The following is an 18907-nucleotide window of genomic DNA, read 5'->3' as shown; positions in this document are numbered from 1 at the left end:
AAGTATGGCGAACGAAAGGAACAGCTCATGATCCAAAGTATACCACATCATGTGTCAAACATGGTGGAGGCAGTGTTATGGCATTGGCATGTATGGCTGCCAATGGAATTTAAACTAGTGTTTATTGATGATGTGACTGCTGATAGAAGTAGCAGGATTAATTCTGAAGTGTATAGAGCTATACTTTCTGCTCAGATTCAGTCAAATGCTGCAAATGTGATAGGACGGTACTTCACAGTACAGATGGATAATGACACAAAACATACAGCAAAAGCAACCCAAGAGTTTCTTAAAGCAAAGAAATGGAGTGTCCTTAAATGGCCGAGTCAGTAGCTGTTCATAGGACCTCAACCCATTTGAGCATGTTTTTCACAAACAAGCAGCAACTGAAGGCAGCTGCAGTAAAGGCCTAGCAAAGCATCTTAAGGAAGTAAAGTCAGCATTTGGTGATGTCCAAGGGTTCCAGACTTCAGGCAGTCATTGACTGCAAAGGATTTGCATCCAAGTATTAAAAATAATCCTAATATTTATGATTGTTAGTTTGCATAATTACTTTTGAGCCTGTGAAAATGGAGGGACTATTTAAAAATGGCTTTAATTCCTAAACGGCTAATGCAATATTCTGTATGTCTTCAGTACAGTTTATTTTAGAGCAAAAACCCCAAAACACTTTAATGTCAGGTAAACAAAATTTTAAGGACAGTTAAACTCAATTACACTAAATTGATTGACAGGATTTAGTTATTAAAGGCAACATATGCGCAAAAAAAAAAAAACAAGAGTGTGGAAACATAATGTCAATATAGATTTAAATTACTTATTATTTTAAATTATATCTGTAAGCACCTGACATTAACAGGGTCGCAGATATTTCCAAAAACAGTAGTAATTTATGAGAAGCAGGAAACACCTACAATATGAGGTGAATAAATATATTCTTATATAAGAAACACTAAATAAACTAATCATTGTTAGCGTTTCTATATTTAATATTAGAATCCCTGTAGCGAACTTGAACGGTTTATTAGAAATTATGGAAATGAGAATTATTTTGATAAGAAGATTTAATATCACCACATGCCAGTGACTCCAGTGAGACACTTTATACAGACTTAATTTGCCTGTTTAATTCTTAATTCTAGATATTTTTATCTAAATTTGAGTCACTGGCTGAAATCAGTTTGCAGGTCTTGCTCCAGAGGGCAGCATTTCCTAGTTATTAATTTACTCTATGAATCACTCTCCTTCCCCAGTCTCAGGGTCTCAACACTGTGATATACGTATTGTGTGTATCTTCTCTATCCGTCTTATTCAGATTATATACCTGATAATTAGCAAGTGAGGCGAATCTAATCATTTCATGAAACTGGTAAATCATTTCCTTGTCTGTATTATGGAAAAGCAAGTAGATTATATCTTACCTTTCAGGACTCTTAGCTCATGTGAGTGATTCTCAGGTGGATCTCTGGTCTATAGTTGATCAAAAGCAGTGACATCACATTAACAGCAAGAGTGAACTTGTATAGATCTGTACTCATGAAAGGATATTCCGCATATTTACACTATTTACAACCAACACACTCCAACAGTGAAAACTTCCATTAACTAACAGAGACTATACTGTTCCCAGGTGAGTACAGTACACAACTTTGTGAGTCAGAGGTGAGTGTATGGAGTGTCAAATGATGGCTCTTTGAAGCCTCACATGGGTGATTTCCCATGTCTACTCGCTTCTCCTCTACTGCTGGGACATTAGATGGTTGTCCAGACCATGGGAAGACGGGTGGCTGTTATCCCAGCAAGCACTGGAGAGGTGTAAGGCTGGTGGACATTTCAGACTCTCTGTCTGGCCATTAGACTGTGGATGATAATCTGAAGACAGACTGACCCTGATGTTCATGCATTTGCAAAATACCTGCCAGACACAGGAAGTGAACTGAACTTCCCTGTCAGAGACAATGTCTTCAGAGAGACAGAAGAATCTGAAAACCTCTCTGAAGATTACTTCTGGGGTTTGCATGACCATGGGGAGTTTCAGGGGGACAAGATGGCAAGCTTTTGAGAAATGGTCTATAACAGTGAGAATAGTGGTGCTACCTTGCGTGTTACCTTGTGACAGTGATATGGTGGGAGGTGATGGACGTGTAGCACTTCTGTAACGGCAGTTTGATAAAGAGATGGAAGCCTGGATAGTTGGGGCCAGCAGCAATGATCTTCTCAGCCAAGCTGAGAAGAAGCTGCAGGCTTCACTGTGTGTGCGTGTGTACGTATGTGTGTGTTGAAGCTGAAAGATGCTGACTGTGAAGGTCAGCAGTTTCACACTGTTCTAAGGCTTTTGGAAGTCACAACATTCTGCATGGCTGTCACTTGAATTGTAAATGGACACTGATAACCCACGGTCACATACAGAACCAGGATCAATGAACAGTTTCAGTAAGCAAGCATGCAGTTTAGCTTTTTAAGTCAGAGTGTACACGGCATGGTACTAAAAGCTAAAACATTCTCATTTTAAATCAATGTTTTTACTGTTAGTTGTATTCGTTGTACAAATGCTTTTAAGGGTGGATTATTAAATAACATTTCTGACTAAAAGTGATAACTAAATGGCAGTAATGAAGAATGGTCAAGAATCTATTTATCTAAGTATTTATTTGTTTATATGTATGTATGTACAGTATGTATAGTATAGATGTTTAAATTATGTTATGGTGTGTTGTGTTTGTACACATTTGGGGCCCCACAGTGTCTATAACTGCCTCTGCCTGATCATGTACTTTTTACTGTATGACGTAAGAGATATAACCAGCTGACGGCAGAGGGGAATGCACAGGCTAATCTAGGCTGTAGTCTAAGGGCCCACAGTGATCAGGGAGCCTCTGTTCAACTGTTTTTACTTATATATTTTTTAAACCGTCCAAATTCCACACATGTATTCAATTGATCCATAATTATTATTTCTACAGTAGTAATTACTAGTGTTACTGAATGGAGATTTTTAAATAACAGGCAATTGACAAGCACGCATGACGGGCTAACATCCCCCATCCCTGCGTTAATTTCAGTTGTAACCTCATTAACATACAAACAACAGACACAGGGCCATAACCACCACACATTGAGGGGGACACGTCCCCTCCAATAATCAGATATGGGCAAATTGTCACCCCAATATTGATATTTTTGATGCAGCTCTGCTGCACTCCATTATACACCATTATGTATCTTGTTAGGATGACAAAAAAATTTTAAAAATACATTTTTAAGGTGGTGTGTGGTCTTGAAATCCCTGAGCCTAGGTGTCTGTGTAGACCTTAATCTGCCCCTGGCTGAAGTCCATGCAGAGGGATGGGTTTCATTTCAGAGACTGGTTGCCATGACCCTATTCACAAGTTACTTGAGCTCACAGGTTATTCATAGCAACGGACTTGGACACCATCTTAATATGACTCCTTCTTATTTCATGCATGTTGGCCACCATCCGGGGTGCTCTGAATTAATCATAGCACAAGCACTCAACCTACTACACGTATGACTGATGGAAGACAGAGACTCAAAAGCACCTGGTTAAATAGGCATCAAATTACTAATAAATAATTATGAACAGATTACCATTATCATGTATGAACAGACTGGTTTGAAAGGAGGTACCATACAGTGATGGATATATGTCCAAGTTCTCATAAAAATAAAACCTTGTTAAGAAATTTGCACTGTAAGCCTTGCAGGAAAAGTCACAGGAGAAACCAGAGATGGCTCTTGATGGCTCTTGGCAAGGTACCTACTGTAGGGACACACACACGAACCATACTCACTCGTTTAGTGTAAATGTTCATCATTAACCTTTTTATGCCCATTTGAATTAATGAATGTAAATGAAACTGATGGCCTGTATAAAATTATTTTAGATTTAACCTTGCATCTCAATTCTGCTGTCTCCATATGTCAGTTACTTCAATTCAGTTTATTTCTAATGTGCTTCACAAAGCGCAGGTTTTCAGAAAACATAAACTGGAACAAGTCCTCTTCTAGGCAACACCCAATATTGGGAATTGAAATCATTACAGTAAACAGGTGTAGAGGAATAAACACAGACAGTACTAAGTGTGCTGAATGGATGTTCAGTATGAGCAGATTGTGAATACGAGTCCTGGGATGAGCAACGTCTTTATGATTACAGCAGCAGTTCATAGAAGTTACTAATCTAAAGCATACAGGTGATCTTATCCACTGAAGCAAGGTGAGATTTGGGCATAAACAGTTGCATAAAAAGTGCAAACCAGTAGGGTACTCAAATGCAATGTCACATTTTCTAAGGTTACTTTTTTTTTTTACTTGCAGATAAACCAGACCAGATAAACTTACTGTTTGAGTTGAACCTGGAACCTGGTTTATCGCTACTAAACCACAGCTAAGCTAATGACAGAGTAACAACTCCATCACTCAAAAAGATGAATACACAAATTATCTGGTGTTTATGGTTTTTTTTTTTTTTTTTTTTAAATGTTTTTATTAATATTAACACTGACAACACTTGGGAGAATGCCAAATATTTATTGTTAAATGATATAAATAAATGGAAGGGGTAAAATAAAGAGTATAAAGTAAAAGACCTCAGGGACAGGAGAGAGACTGCATGTAAGCAAAGCTAGGTTCTCTGTAAAACACTCTGTAAAAGACATTTTTCAGTCTCAACAAGGCAAAGTAAGAAGAACGTGAACGTGATGGAGAAAATGCCCATTACATTTAAAAAGGTGGCACTACAGTTTTTCCTCGAACATCAGCACCATAGTTTTTTGTAGTACATTTTGAAACCACTGAAGACCACCAGACAAAAGTTGTAAACTAAGCTACCATATCTGCATGTAAGGTTCCACAGGTTGAGGAATAACCAAATAATGCATAAAATCAGAACAGAAGAATAGGAAAGGAAGCAGTTTAAGTTTGGTTTTGTGTGTGTGGTTTTTTTTGCCCCACAAATATAGGATTATCTGATGGTTTTGACATTGTGGGGACATTTGGCTACACCCACAAGGAAGACTGCTTCATACAAAAACTGCAGCAGGGTTAGATTTACGCGTAGGCATAGCAATAATTAGCTGTATTAGTAATTCATCATTATGTCAACGGAAGGATTCGCACACAAGAATAGCAAGACAAACTTGTCTGAGGCTTTTTTTTTCCTGTTTGTTTGGTTGTGTGCATGCATCCTGTCTTTAGGAGAAATTTTTTTAAAAAGTATGATGAATCTTGAATAGTTCATGACTGAAAAGAAATGATCGATCTTTATCATGTTGCCTTTTCTGCTGATTTGCACTAAGTTGCCTGTTGAAGTTGCTCAGCTCTTCACTGGTTATTAATTACAATCTGAATGGATGAGTGAATAAATCTGTAGTATGAAGCACGTTTAAACAACCCCCCCCCCCCCCCCCCCCTCCCCCCAACCTTCCCCCCGGAGCCATGCAGACTTCTCTGTAGGCTACGTCAGCAGGCCTCAGGGGAAAAGTCTGACAGCAGTTTAGTACTGCAGCTTTTTGGGAATCTCCCACGGGAACGAGTCGCGGCCAAAGTGGCCATATGCAGCCGTCCTCTGATAAATGGGCTTCTTCAGCTGCAGGTCCCTGGAACACACAGGTCTGCGGGTTTAGCAGCCGTCAGAGACAAGAATAATACACGCGACAGATTAAACCTGAAGCACGGATTTACCATCCCAGTGAAGGGATAAGCCATTAGCTTCAAGTGGAGAGCAGAGACAAATATTACTGTTACTAACTAGCACTAGTTCATGCTAGTTCAGAGCTTTAACAAAAAAATTAGGGTGGTCAAGACCTGGGGTCACAAAAAATTGTTGTCACAGTGGGTTGTTGGGTTTTATTTTACCTCACTATGACTCCTGGACGAAGGTCAAAGTTCTTCTTTACAATCTCCAGCAGCTCCCTCTCACTCTTCTTCGATGTGCCATAGTGGAAAATAGAGATTGACAGAGGCTGAGCCACTCCGATTGCATAGGACACCTGGAAGACATCACCAGCAAAATCCTTTATAACAAACACTGAATGTAGTGCAGGGTTTTTATCATGATAAAAAAATATATATATCCTGAATACTAAACACTGTATCAATCCTTAGCACTCTTATTATAAATATTGTCCTCTATATTTTTAAATTGTGTTGAAACTGTCATTCTGCTGGCATTCCTGCTCATCGCATTCATCTTACACATACATATATATAATGTAATGTATTCCTGTATACAGAACCCAATAGTTTCTTGTATGTCACACTGTAGCCCTGGTTGATTATTTCTTCTCTCTGTATACATAAATGCGAATGATCTTCCTCACCTGTACAAGTACACGTCTACAGAGTTCAGCTTTGACCAGAGACTTGGCCACCCAGCGGGCAGCGTAAGCAGCAGAGCGGTCGACTTTAGTGTAATCTTTCCCAGAGAAAGCACCTCCACCGTGGGCTCCCCATCCTCCGTATGTGTCTACAATAATCTTACGACCTGTTAATCCAGCATCACCCTGTCAACACGGTCAGAGGGGAAATATTTTATTTAAATGTTTGCATTTGGTAATCTATATAAAACTTAAGGCTGTCAAAAATGTAGACGTGTGTGAATTTTCAGAATTCAAAATAATGGTTAGAACAGATTTAATAGCAAATAAAGAATCACATTGATGCCTGTTTTAAGAGGAATGAAGAGGTTGATTTTAAGCAACAAAATCTAAGGCATTATATCAGGGGTGTCCAATCTTATCCGGAAAGGGCCGGTGTGGGTGCAGGTTTTCATTCCAACCAAGCAGAAGCCACACCTGATAGTCTATTGAAAGCCAAGATCAGGTGTGGCTGCTGCTTGATTGAAATGAAAACCTGCACCCACACTGGCCCTTTGTGGATAAGATTGGACACCCCTGCATTATATAGATATTAATGTAACCATGTGCTTATTTTCTATGTTTTGAATGACAGTTAAGAAAGAAAAAAATTAGAATAGTATTTTTTTTACCATTTTTATACATTTTAAGGGAGGTTATACAACACATTATGATCATTGTGACATCATGTAAAAAACATTATATACATGATCACATCACTGTTATCATACTGGTAATTGTATAATAGGTTTATATACCACCATCCACTTTATTAGGAACACCTGTACACTCAGTGTTTTTTGTTTTTCGCACCATTCTGTGTAAACTATAGAGAGTGTTGTGTGTGAAATTCCCAAATCATCAAGAGTTTCTGAAATAATCAAACCAACCCATCTGGTACCAACAACCATGCCACAATCAAAGTCACACAGATCACACTTTTTCCCCATTCTAATGCTCTTGACCTGCATCTGCATGACTTTATGCACTGCGCTGCTGCCACATGATTGGCTGATTGGATAACTGCACGACTGTGCAAGTATATAGGTGTTCCTAATATAGTGGACAGTGAGTGTATATACCAGTTATAAACAAAGTTAGTAATAATTTAACGCAATACTGTAGAATCCTGACTGAAATGTAAAGGCTTAAAGACTGTACACAAACATCACCTGAGGTCCGCCGATGACAAACCGTCCACTTGGCTGCAGGTGGTAAATGGTGTCATCATCCAGGTAAACACATGGCACCACCGCTTTAACCACCTTCTCCTTCAGGGCATCGCGCATTTCATCCAAGCAAATGTCCTCATCGTGCTGTACTGAGATCACTATAGTGTGCACACGCACTGGCAGCATGGCACCATGGTCCTGCCTATACTGCACCGTCACCTGAAAACAAAAAGGATCAGTGTGACTATTTCAGACATTGTTCATAATGAAGGTATTGGGGACCTTTTACAGTCTAACCTTGTGGGGGTCACGGTCATAAAGTTATGACTTTGATTTGCTTTGGTACTCAGCAAGAAAATGAGCAAAAGTTAAATAGTTCCAAAGGATAGTGATTTGATGGTCTTCCATATAGTCACCGATCATACGTAACATTCCCTTCTCACTTATAAACTGCTCCCAAATTTATTTTGCAAGTGCTTTTGACTGATGATGGTTAGTAATGCTCGTGTGTGTGTGTATATTATATTATATATATATATATATATACATACAGAAGAATTTAACCAATTAGATAAAAGATAGATAGAAGATCTTCCTTAGATAGAAGCGTCACTGCAAATCAGTATAAAGTTCTGACTGATCACGTTTATCTTATGATATCCCGATGGGCATGGTCTCTTCCACCCATGCATAGGGCACAAGGCCTCACTGAATAGTTTGATCATCGAAACACCAGCTGAGGGTAAATATTTTGAAAGAAGGATGTTCATCGCTCCAGTACGGTCCATGTAGAATCTGTGCCAACGTACACTGAAGCTGTTCTGGCAGCTCATGATGGCCCAACACTTTAACACGCTTTGTTGTTGTTTTTTTTTTTTTATTTAATTTGTCACTCGTCTGTAGGTAGCATCCCAAAGATGGGATTTTTTTTTTCACTTTTGTATGAATGTAAAAAAAATTAAAAATAAAAAGTAGACAGTACTGACTATAACAAGTGTTTTCATTGGTTGACTGATTGATCGACGTTGACTGACTATGATCAGAATAGATGGTGACAAGCACTATCAAAAGATTCTCTTTAAACAGACACTATATTGTTCTTCATCTTTTCAGTTCTGTTCTTCAGAATTGGAAATCAGATATGTTAGGACTGTTATTAAATTACAGAATACAGCAGCAAAAAATTGATTGTGGCACCAAAGGTTCCAGTAGAGCTCACCTGGGTCTTGGAGTCCGGTCGAAGCCAGGGCAGGACACCGTTGCGACGCAGTTCAGCCATTTTGGCATTAAGCTTATGGGCCAGCATGATGGTGAGGGGCATGCACTCTTCTGTTTCATCTGTAGCATAGCCAAACATCAGACCCTGAAAAACAGCACAGTATACAAGCACATGAAAGATCAAAATGCACAGTAGTTCTCTCTCTCTCTCTCTCACACACACACGTCTTACTATCCTTGTAAGGATAGTTTTTAGGGTTTTTTTGTTTGTTTTTTTAATAAAAGCTGTCAAAGCCGAGAGATATTCCAATACTCATGGGGAAATTTTGTCCCCATCAAGATATAAAAACATGCTCACACATGAACATGAAAACCTTTAAAGTTAAAAATACGCATAAATCTGTTATAATAAGGCAAAATACGTCTCATCATTTAAGCCCTTAAATGTTCACTTATACAATCAATTCTTCTACCATGCTGTACTTACATAAATATAATTATATGAAATATATGAAATAAGAGTCATGTGTCCTGTTAAAATGATCAAGTGCTTAGGATCTGTCCATATTCAATAACTGACCTGGTCCCCAGCACCAATGTCCTCCTCGTTACGGTCCAAGTGAACTCCCTGGGCAATGTCTGGAGACTGCTGCTCCAAAGCCACTAACACATTACAGGTCTTATAATCAAAACCTAAGAGTAAAGAAAATACAGATATTAACTGAATAGCACTACATGGCCTTGAGTTTATATATATATATAAAAAAAAAATAAAAAAAAAAAAAAGGATCGAAAACCACAGTTCAAGAAAGTTCATACTAGTTTATTACTGTGTTATAGAGGAAGGTTCATAATTTGGTAACCAATACAGTTAATCGATTAATGAACTAAAAATCAACAGCTGATAGAATTTTCAAAAAACAATTAAGCAGACACCAATAGCTAATCAACTCCTATATTTATGGCTTATTATTCACCATAAAGCATATTCGATCCCGTAACTACTATGGAGTACTCAGTAACTACAGGGAAACGATTTGGAATCTACATCTGGATGTACTGACAGCTCCTGGGCTTGAGGCGTTAAACGGCTTTAAAAACGTGATTATCAATTTCTTTACAGATTGTGGAATATAACGGCATGTTCATGATGGTAACATTATGAGTAATCTCATTAACATGATATAACAATTATTCATGATATAAAATATGGACTAATATACTGTTAATGCTACACTATACCAGTATTTTATATATATATAAAATATGCAGTATTCCTCTTGACAGATGATATTAGATTTGTCACTCAGCATAAAAAAAAAACAAAAAAAACAACGAACTATTAGACAGTGATCATCGTAACAATAAATATTCATGTTAATAAATATTTCCGCAGATTCTGTACTACAGTGTTATAAGACACAAACATCATAATGCAATACCTGCATTGCTACTACAGTGTTATAAGGCATATAACAGTTCTGATCATGAATATCTGCGTGAATAAGTGTATGAATGTGTTTGTGCATGGTTCAGTGCGATGGAAAAGCATTCCATTCAGGATGCATTCCTGCCTCACGCCCAGTGTTCCTGGGATAGGCTCCGGATTCACTGCGATACTGACCAGCCATAAAGTAATCACAGAAGATGAATGAATGATAGCAGGTTGTGTGGCTGTGTGCTGAATTTGTTCTACGCCCATCCAATCCTAGCGCTGATACACAAACCTTTTGAGGAGTCGTCATAACCGATGTGTCTGACAGTGTCCCGGACAATCTTCTGGTAGTCCACGGTGGCATGAGAGGTCACTTCTCCTGCCAGCAGGATCATCCCAGTCTTAGCTACCGTTTCTGAAAGAGGAAAAATATATATTTAAAAGGTACAAGTAGATGTTTAGGAGACGCAGTCGGAGACACGTCAAGGGCGTCTGTGTAAAATCATTTATTTACCACAAGCCACTTTGGCATCTGGGTCTTGTTTAAGATGGGCATCAAGAACAGCATCACTAATCTGGTCACAAATCTTATCTGTTAAATAGAAAACAGAACAAAACAACAATAATGTAACAGCGAACAAGTGGAAGGATCAATGTTTCTTAAGACTTATTCAGAGGACATCAATCTGGACATCAACTAGTTGGAGATGTTTTCAGACCTCGTGCTCATTACTAACCATATATAAATAAACATGATTATTTTTATATTAGTCCTAACACTGACACTTTTCTGTGACTGTTTCCAGTAAATGTTAGGAGTAATGAGTGTTTAGAGCATTTAAAGTGTCCACACAGCTGTTAAAGATATATATAGAGAGAGCAAATCTAACTTGATAGTGATTTTTTTCTGTCTACAATTCCCTGGAACACAGAAACATCCTGTTACAGTAAGAGCACATGGAAAAGGTTTGAAACGCCGCACAACGCCTCTGAGATGATGAAATGTACGCTAACATGCTAGCTTTCTTTCACAACGTGTTTCAGCTCTACAGGAATGATGAGATGAGGAGATTACCCGGATGTCCCTCTCCCACAGACTCGGAGGTGAATAAAAAGCAGTCTTCATCTATGAAGCCGTTGTGAAAACCGTTCATTTCTCCGTTCATGTTTATCCTCCCGGTTGCCTCGTGCTTCCGATGATCACCGCGATGCCCCTGGTCTCGTGCAGCAGCCCCGCGTGCTCCTACCGCGAGCTTTTAGCCCCGCGCTCTCGTGACGTCATGACGCTACACCCACTGCCGGTAATGGCGGCGCGAAGAAGCTTCCCAAACCACGTGTGTGAAAATGTTTCATTTCTCCAGAGTGCACACTAGAGACCTCTAGTGGTCAAAAGAACAGAACCCTGTGTAACATGTAACACCATCGATATAAATACCCACAGACTGCTTTCCCTATTTAGCCCTGTTTTACTAAACCGCTCAGGGCTGAGGGACATCCGCCATCTTGTGGCCTTGAAAAAAAAAAAAAAACACAACTTTAGACTTTTAACACACACTGGCTACGTGTACATGCACATCAATATTCCGGTATTAATCACAATTTGGTGATATTCTGATTATTATTGAGTTATGTAAACGATTCCCCGATTCAGATTAATATTTTGATTCCCACTGGAATAACAATAATAATAAGTCTCTTTTACCCGGAAATGTGTTGCATGGAAACACTTTATTCAGAACATCCACTGAAAGGAGATTCCGCAAGGAATTGTGGGTGCTAACGGAAGTTTAGCATTAGGCTAGGTATTTAGGAATGGCGACTCAGGCATACTAACAACAGCCATGTATACAGGAATATTCAGCTACCTGTACACATATAAACATCTTATTCGGAATACAGACTTTAAACAGAATTTGAAGTGCAGTTTTACACTGTGAACTGTGACTAGTGTCAGTTAATATCATATTTAATAATTAATATTATGCTAGCTTGCTAAACGCACAACAGACAAGCCAATGTGTTATCTATGTGGAACACTGCAGTGTGTGCTAAACGGCTGAAATAAACAATATCAGATTAAATAAGTCCTGAAAGTGCATTACTGTTTTTACTGCAGCCTAGACAAAAGCCTAAAGCTTTATGTAAAATATTGTTAATGTGGGCAGAGATTATGATTTGCACATAATTCTGTAATGGAGTGTGTGACATTAAATGTAAAGAAGAATAGTGTGCTGCATTTGCAGTGTTTCTTTCAAAGAGTTTTGCTTGTACATCATCAGAGGATGAAAACACCACATACTTCAAGCTAAATATGGAAAATGCAAACCAAACTTCTTTTAATGTCTATGTTGAGTCTCTAAAGTATCTTCAAAATAGAAAATCTATATCTGATGTCACCTATTTGACATCTATTTTGATGTCACCTGCTTGTATAATTTAGTTGCTTTGTTCTTGTATATTATAGCATCAATAATAATAATAATAATAATAATAATGATAAAAAAATATGAGATGGTAAATGAAAACAAAAGGAGAATATTTTTTTTTATTTATTTTTTTTTATTAAGGAAAAGGGTTGTTGAGTAAAATAAAAAAGGCATAGGCCTATACATGGACACAACAGCCCTAAATAACCAGCAACAACATTCAACAGTGCATGTCTACATGCATATACATTATTGGAAGATATCTTTTCAAAATATTCCCATTCTGGGGCATAATGTCGTTTTCTGGTTTGCTCCAAAACTGTACGATCACTGACAACAGTCCATGAATTGTATGGTGTGTTGTTGACAGATATACACTTGACTAGAGGCGTAACTCTTAATTCCTGATCTCTGGCCAGGAAAAACCCAAGAATACACCCCCTCAACTTGGATTTCCTACTCAGAAACTCAAAGGTGTCTCCTCAACTCTGAGTTCAGCAAGTGACGTCAAGTCAACTGCTGCTCACAGCATCAGCAGTAAACAAAGTCTTTAGATACCTTTAAATGAGTCATACTGTATATACAAGGATTTGCTTTAAATTAATCAACATATAGACATACTATCTTGTCCAATCTATAACGGTTTTGAGGAGGAAAATATACATCACTCATCACAGCTGGCTAGCTTACTGCTAAAACATGGAGGCGTACATGCTGTTTTCCCACTTTTTGCGGCGTTGAAACAACACTCTGCAAAGCCCCAGGATTTAGTGAAACAAACTTTTTTGTTGGTATGCTTTTAGTCAAAAAAAACAAATTGCATTCATGACTGAGAGACCACAAGAAAAGCAAAAATGTATATATATGTTTATGCATTCTCTCTCAATCTCTGAATAACTATATATATATATATATATATATATATATATATATATATATATATATATGTGTATGTGTGTTTGTGTGTGTTTTGTGGGTTGTGATTTCCACCACTGTAATAAAATAAAAAGAAAATTGTGGATCCTCTGGCAACGCTTCACTGACTCCTGGGTGTCCCGGGTTCCCACTTTGACAGCCACGGGCCTAGATGATCATTTCTGCTCCAGTGTGCAAATAGGATTAAGCCGAGTCTTCATTTCAGGTATGGTCTGTCCTCTGTAAAAAGGCCAGGTCATGTTCTGAGCTTTTGATTAAATTACAGAATAGATCATTTTGCTTAGGGATGGGAACATGTGATTTTTACCTTTTTGTGAAAAATGAAAATCCAGTTATGTGAGAAAAAGCAGTTATAGCCCTGAAGGTTTCTGTGTTCCATATCGTTCCCTAAGCGATCTGGTAGATGCTGCTGTATGCCTGGTTTGCACATTTCATGTACCTCTCAGTAAATGGAGTGGCGCTGTATTTATAGATAAAATGGTGCTCATGGAAAGAAACAGCTGCCATATAATATAATCTCTCTCTTATCTGTGCCCTGTATACACGCAAGCTGTGATCTGCACGATAGCTGGTATTCAGTCGACTTTGTCTACCTTTGTCCAACTCACACCATCCATAAAATGTCTTTATGTAACATTTTAAAGTCCCTTTGCTCTTAAGATTGTGTTTAAATGTGAGGTAATGTCTATTCTAGCAGGAATGTTATAACGCGTTCACTGCATTGTGCTACACAATACATCAGTGACAGTCATGTGCTTTAAAGGAGCACAAAGCAGAAATATTACATATAGCTAATTCAACAAACAATTTCTGTTTGCAGGCAGGGACTTAAGCTGTAAAAAAAAAATCCATGGACAACTTCACTACAGATTTATTTCTTTAACCATTCAAATATGTACAATAATATTCTTGCTGTTTATTGGAGCCATAGAGCTTTTTATTCCTGAACTTTCCACTAACAAACAAGTAACGTCCAAGTTAATATTATTCAAAGCTCTCTTTTTTTAGTTATTGAGGCTTGGATTAAACCCACTGAATTCAAATTCAGACCAGTCAAATACGTTAGTAACTATAAGAATGTGTTAGCCACCTAAATACATCTTTGTTTTGTGATTTGTAACAACATTAAAATCACTGGCCCACTCTGAGGACCACTGCACTAATGCATACTGTTTTCAGTTCCTTCTGCAAGTATGGCCCACTTCCACCATTTTGGACCCCTGTAATAAGCAGAGCTTATTATAATACAAAATCAATACCCATCAAATGACTTATTTGTCACAATGGATAGAATGACAACATATTACCATACATATTAAGATCATATTAAGATGTTTTTCCCCATACTATGCAACAATGAGGATAGTTTTTTGGATCATAAGCCTGTAACACATGTAACCCAAGCTTAGTATTTCATAAGAAATGAGTGATAACAACCACACTCTTGCTAACACACTTTTTTAAACACTCCTTTTGTTTTCATGGTGATAACTAAAGACAGAATTATTTATTCTTTTCAATTCCACCAACTACATCAGAGGCCCAATCTGGTTGTGCAGGTCCCAGTTTCTCCACAATTTAGTGAATTGTCTTTGGTGAGTCAACTCAGCAGGCAGGTTCATTAGATTAACTACTGATTTAGGGGGAATGATTCAGATTTTTAATTTGTGTGTGTGTGTGTGTGTGTGTGTGTGTGTGTGTGTGTGTGTGTAAAACATGCAGTATGTTCATCAATCAGACAAAAAACTGTGGAGACATGAAATCTTTAATGTATGATGATATCATACCTTTCAGCAGTACCTGTTAAATTTTTATACATTGTATATGACCTTTATAGTAGGCTGTGCACAAGTTTTGTAGTTAATTGAATTTTCAATTCCATTCGATTTTATTTGTATAGAGCTTTTAAACAATGGACATTGTCGAAAAAGTAGCTTTACAGAAATATATACAGTAAATTCCAGATATAAATTTTAAAACTATAAATTTATCCCTAATGAGCAAGGCAGAGGTGACAGTGGTGATGAAAAACTCCCTGAGACAACATGAGGAAGAAACCTTGAGAGGATCCAGACTCAAAAGGGAACCCATCCTCATCTGGGTGACACCAGATAGTGCGATTATTAATAATTTCCCTTCTATAACTGTATACTATATAGTCAAAAAGTGCAATTGTGTAACCAGGAACCTATGAGATTATGAGCAATTTATGAATGTGAGCATCAGAGTCATTTCTGAATTCATTATAGTTTTAAACTGAAGTTTAGTTTGTTGTCTTGTTGTTTGAAGTTATCAGCTATTCAGTGATGGAGACTTGACTGCAAAACTGTTCGTAGCAATCCTAAAGCAGTCCTAAGGCTATCCAAGGAAGAACATCCACAGCCATCTTTATGGTTTCTATGTGGTACCATCCACTGTAATCTCATCGATCTTTAGGCTGTCCATGTGAGTCTATCCTCAGCAGCAGTGAGTGATTTTCAGGTGATGAGAACTCCAAACAGAAGTATTCAAGCATCAGGATGGATCAGGCAGGTCCTGAGAGCAGAAGGGGTCAGGATCACTGGTATCTCAGGAGTAGCATGTGTAGCTCGACAGAAAGAGAGAGAGAGTGAGGAACACAGATTATTAGGTATGCTTTTTGTCTTGTAATGGCTAAAGACAATGGCACATTGTGTGCAGAGTGCAATCAGGGACTCCGGCATGACTTGCTGACAACAGAAGTAAAAGGGAGAGCCAGAAGGTAAGACAGACATGAGGGCACCCTGGAACATAAAGCGACCAGCCACTCCACCATCAACAAACCTGAGTGAACGCGTGGGAATGGGGGGATAACAGCATCCAAACATCCCAGTTCATCACAACACTTTATGAACCCTCCAGATCTGCTCCTTTACCTAAGAAAAAAATCTAAAAAGGCTTGGAAAAAACTAAAAAAAGGCAAATATGTTTTCATATTTAAGTCTACATATGCCTAGACTTAAACACTGAGCACTAACTGGAAGACTGTTCAATAACTGTGGGGCTTTGTAAGAGAAGGCTCTACCCCCTGCTGTAGCCCTCACTATTTGAGGTACCAACAAAGAGATCATAAAAGCCCAGAAATTTGCTCAGGCAAGACCATTCAGTGCTTTATAGGTCAATAGTAGTATTTTGTAATCAAAGAGAAATTTGATAGGGAGTGTGGATAAGATGGGGTGATGTCGTCATATCCTCTGGTTCTAGTAAGGACTCTGGACGCTGCTTTCTGGACTAACTGGAGCTTGTTTGTGCACCTACTGGAATGTCCAGACAACAAGGTATTACAATAATCCAACCTAGAGGTAACAAAAGCATGAACTAGTATTTCTGCATTGTGTAGTGACATTATATTTCTTATCTTAGCAATATTTCTGAGATGAAAGAAAGTCCTAGTTATATTATCTACATGAGCATCAAATGAAAGACTGGAGTCAATAACCACACCAAGTCTTTTACTGCTGCACATGATGAAACAGAAATGCCATCCAGAGTTACTATGTAATCAGAAAGCTTACTTCTAACTGCATGTAGTCCTAGTACAAGTACTATTAAACTGGTGTCTTTCCTCTGGCTTTGCTGAAACATACAACTGTGTGTCACCAGCATAACAGTGAAAGCTAATATCATGTTTACAAAACATTTTACCCAGAGGTAGCATATATAGAGAAAAAAGCAGTGGGCCTAAAACAGAACCTTGTGGAACACCAAACTTTACCTTAGTATGCATAGAGAACTCACCATTTACATCTATAAACTGATAAGACCTGAGCCAGGAAAGCATTCCCTTAATGCCAACAAGATTTTCTAGTCAAGGATAATAGTATGCTCAGTGGTGTCAGAAGTTGTACTAAGGTCAAGCAACACAAGCAAAAACACACAACCCTGATCAGAGGCCAGTAGTAGGTAATTTACCACTTTACCCAGCACTGTCTCTGTGCTATGATGAGGCCTAAATCCTGACTGATAGTTTTCATGAATGTTATTCCTATGTAAGCATGAGCATAACTGCTGTGCTACAACCTTCTCTAGGATCTTGGAGATAAAGGGGAGGTTTGATATTGGCCTATAATCGGACAGCTGACAGGGATCAAGGTCAGTTTTTTAATCAAGGGTTTGATAACTGCTAGTTTAAAGGCTTTATGAACATAGCCAGTGCTGAGGGAAGAATTGATTATTTTTAGAAGAGGTTTGATTGCTTCTGGTAGTATCTGTTTGAAGAAATGTGTAGGTAAGGGAAATAGTACACAAGTTGATGATTTTGATGAGGAAATTAGTGGAAAATCTTCCTAAAAAATTTTAGAATATTCCTTAAAAACAACTGTTTTATATGAATATTTCTCATATGTTGAGGAAAAAAAAACAAAAGAATTGATATCTTTTTAAGCTTTAGTGCCATTTTGCTGTTGTAGTGGTTGATACTTGAGTCTGATTGGGCCTAATTAAACAGGATTACAAAAGGTTACATGAGATGCTCATTATGTAGTTCTTTAGTACACCATCTTCAAGCACATAATCTTTCCCTTATTGCGAGTTCTGCTTTGAGTTCTTTGGTGTTACAGACACTTGATTTTAGATCAAAACTACAAATCCTTGTGTTAACAAACTCAGTTCTGCAGGTAACTATCAAACCACTCATGATAGTCTGGTGTTTTAGAGCAGGGAGAACAAAAATGTTCTCAAAGGTTCTTTATGCTTTCTGTAGTCTGATGTGTCCCTCTAGTGGAGATGTTTCAGTTAGAAATTGAAGTTACTGTGACCCTGACCCTGATCTCATTTTTCCATGTTCTCCTCGTGTCCATGTAGGTTTACTCTGGGTTTTCAGTGGTGCCATGGCGATGGACAAGTGTCTCATCCAGGGTCCATCGAAGAGCACCATGCACACATTCACACCGTCGAATGATTTAGTGTCGTGAATCCACCTACGGGCATGTTTTTTTTGAGGTGAGAGGAAACCAGAGACCCCCAAGGAAACCCACACAAACATGGAGGGAACATGCACAGAAACTCTGCACAGGCAGCTCAGGATCGAACCAGGGTCTCTGGAGCTGTGATCCTGTGACACCATGATGCCCACCTACAGCTTCCTTTACCTAATAAGTGACATAAACCTGCATTGGGCCGGCCAGCAGCTGCCAGGGTACCTCACACCAAATATTGGATTATGACTGTAGGTTGTCAGTAAAATTGAAAAACAAATTTCCAAGTTCATCAGTGCCTGTGTTGCTCTGCATTTGTTTGTAAGCTTGCACAGCCACTCAGCACACAATAAATATGGCTCCAGGTGTGTGGAAAAACTTGAAGTGAATTAATATATATACTGTGTAT

At 38.3% G+C, this 18907-nt stretch overlaps 1 protein-coding gene across 1 annotated transcript; it reads right to left on the bottom strand.

Annotated features, from left to right (window-relative positions):
• Nucleotides 1-4531: 4531 nt before the first annotated feature.
• mat2ab (methionine adenosyltransferase II, alpha b) lies at nucleotides 4532-11481 on the bottom strand. The gene is made up of 9 exons (XM_026940264.3): nucleotides 11278-11481; nucleotides 10717-10794; nucleotides 10495-10617; nucleotides 9348-9460; nucleotides 8769-8912; nucleotides 7550-7768; nucleotides 6342-6524; nucleotides 5878-6011; nucleotides 4532-5618 (listed from the first exon to the last, which is right to left on the bottom strand). Exons 1-9 carry the CDS (start codon nucleotides 11366-11368, stop codon nucleotides 5516-5518), a joined length of 1188 nt encoding a protein of 395 aa, XP_026796065.1. The 5' UTR covers nucleotides 11369-11481; the 3' UTR covers nucleotides 4532-5515.
• Nucleotides 11482-18907: the final 7426 nt, after the last annotated feature.

The sequence above is a fragment of the Pangasianodon hypophthalmus genome, chromosome 24 (assembly GCF_027358585.1).
Source record: "Pangasianodon hypophthalmus isolate fPanHyp1 chromosome 24, fPanHyp1.pri, whole genome shotgun sequence".
NCBI classification, from domain to species: domain Eukaryota; kingdom Metazoa; phylum Chordata; class Actinopteri; order Siluriformes; family Pangasiidae; genus Pangasianodon; species Pangasianodon hypophthalmus.
Note: the sequence above shows the minus strand (reverse complement) of the source record. Positions and strands in the feature narration are given on the sequence as shown.

Coding starts and splice junctions, on each gene's coding strand:
- mat2ab (XM_026940264.3), bottom strand. CDS start 11,368: ATGAACGGAGAAATGAACGGTTTTCACAACGGCTTCATAGATGAAGAC. Junction 6,012..6,341: donor GTAGACGTGTACTTGTACAG/GTGAGGAAGATC, acceptor GATGTCTTCCAG/GTGTCCTATGCAATCGGAGT. Junction 5,619..5,877: donor CGTCCAGGAGTCATAGTGAG/GTAAAATAAAAC, acceptor TGTGTGTTCCAG/GGACCTGCAGCTGAAGAAGC.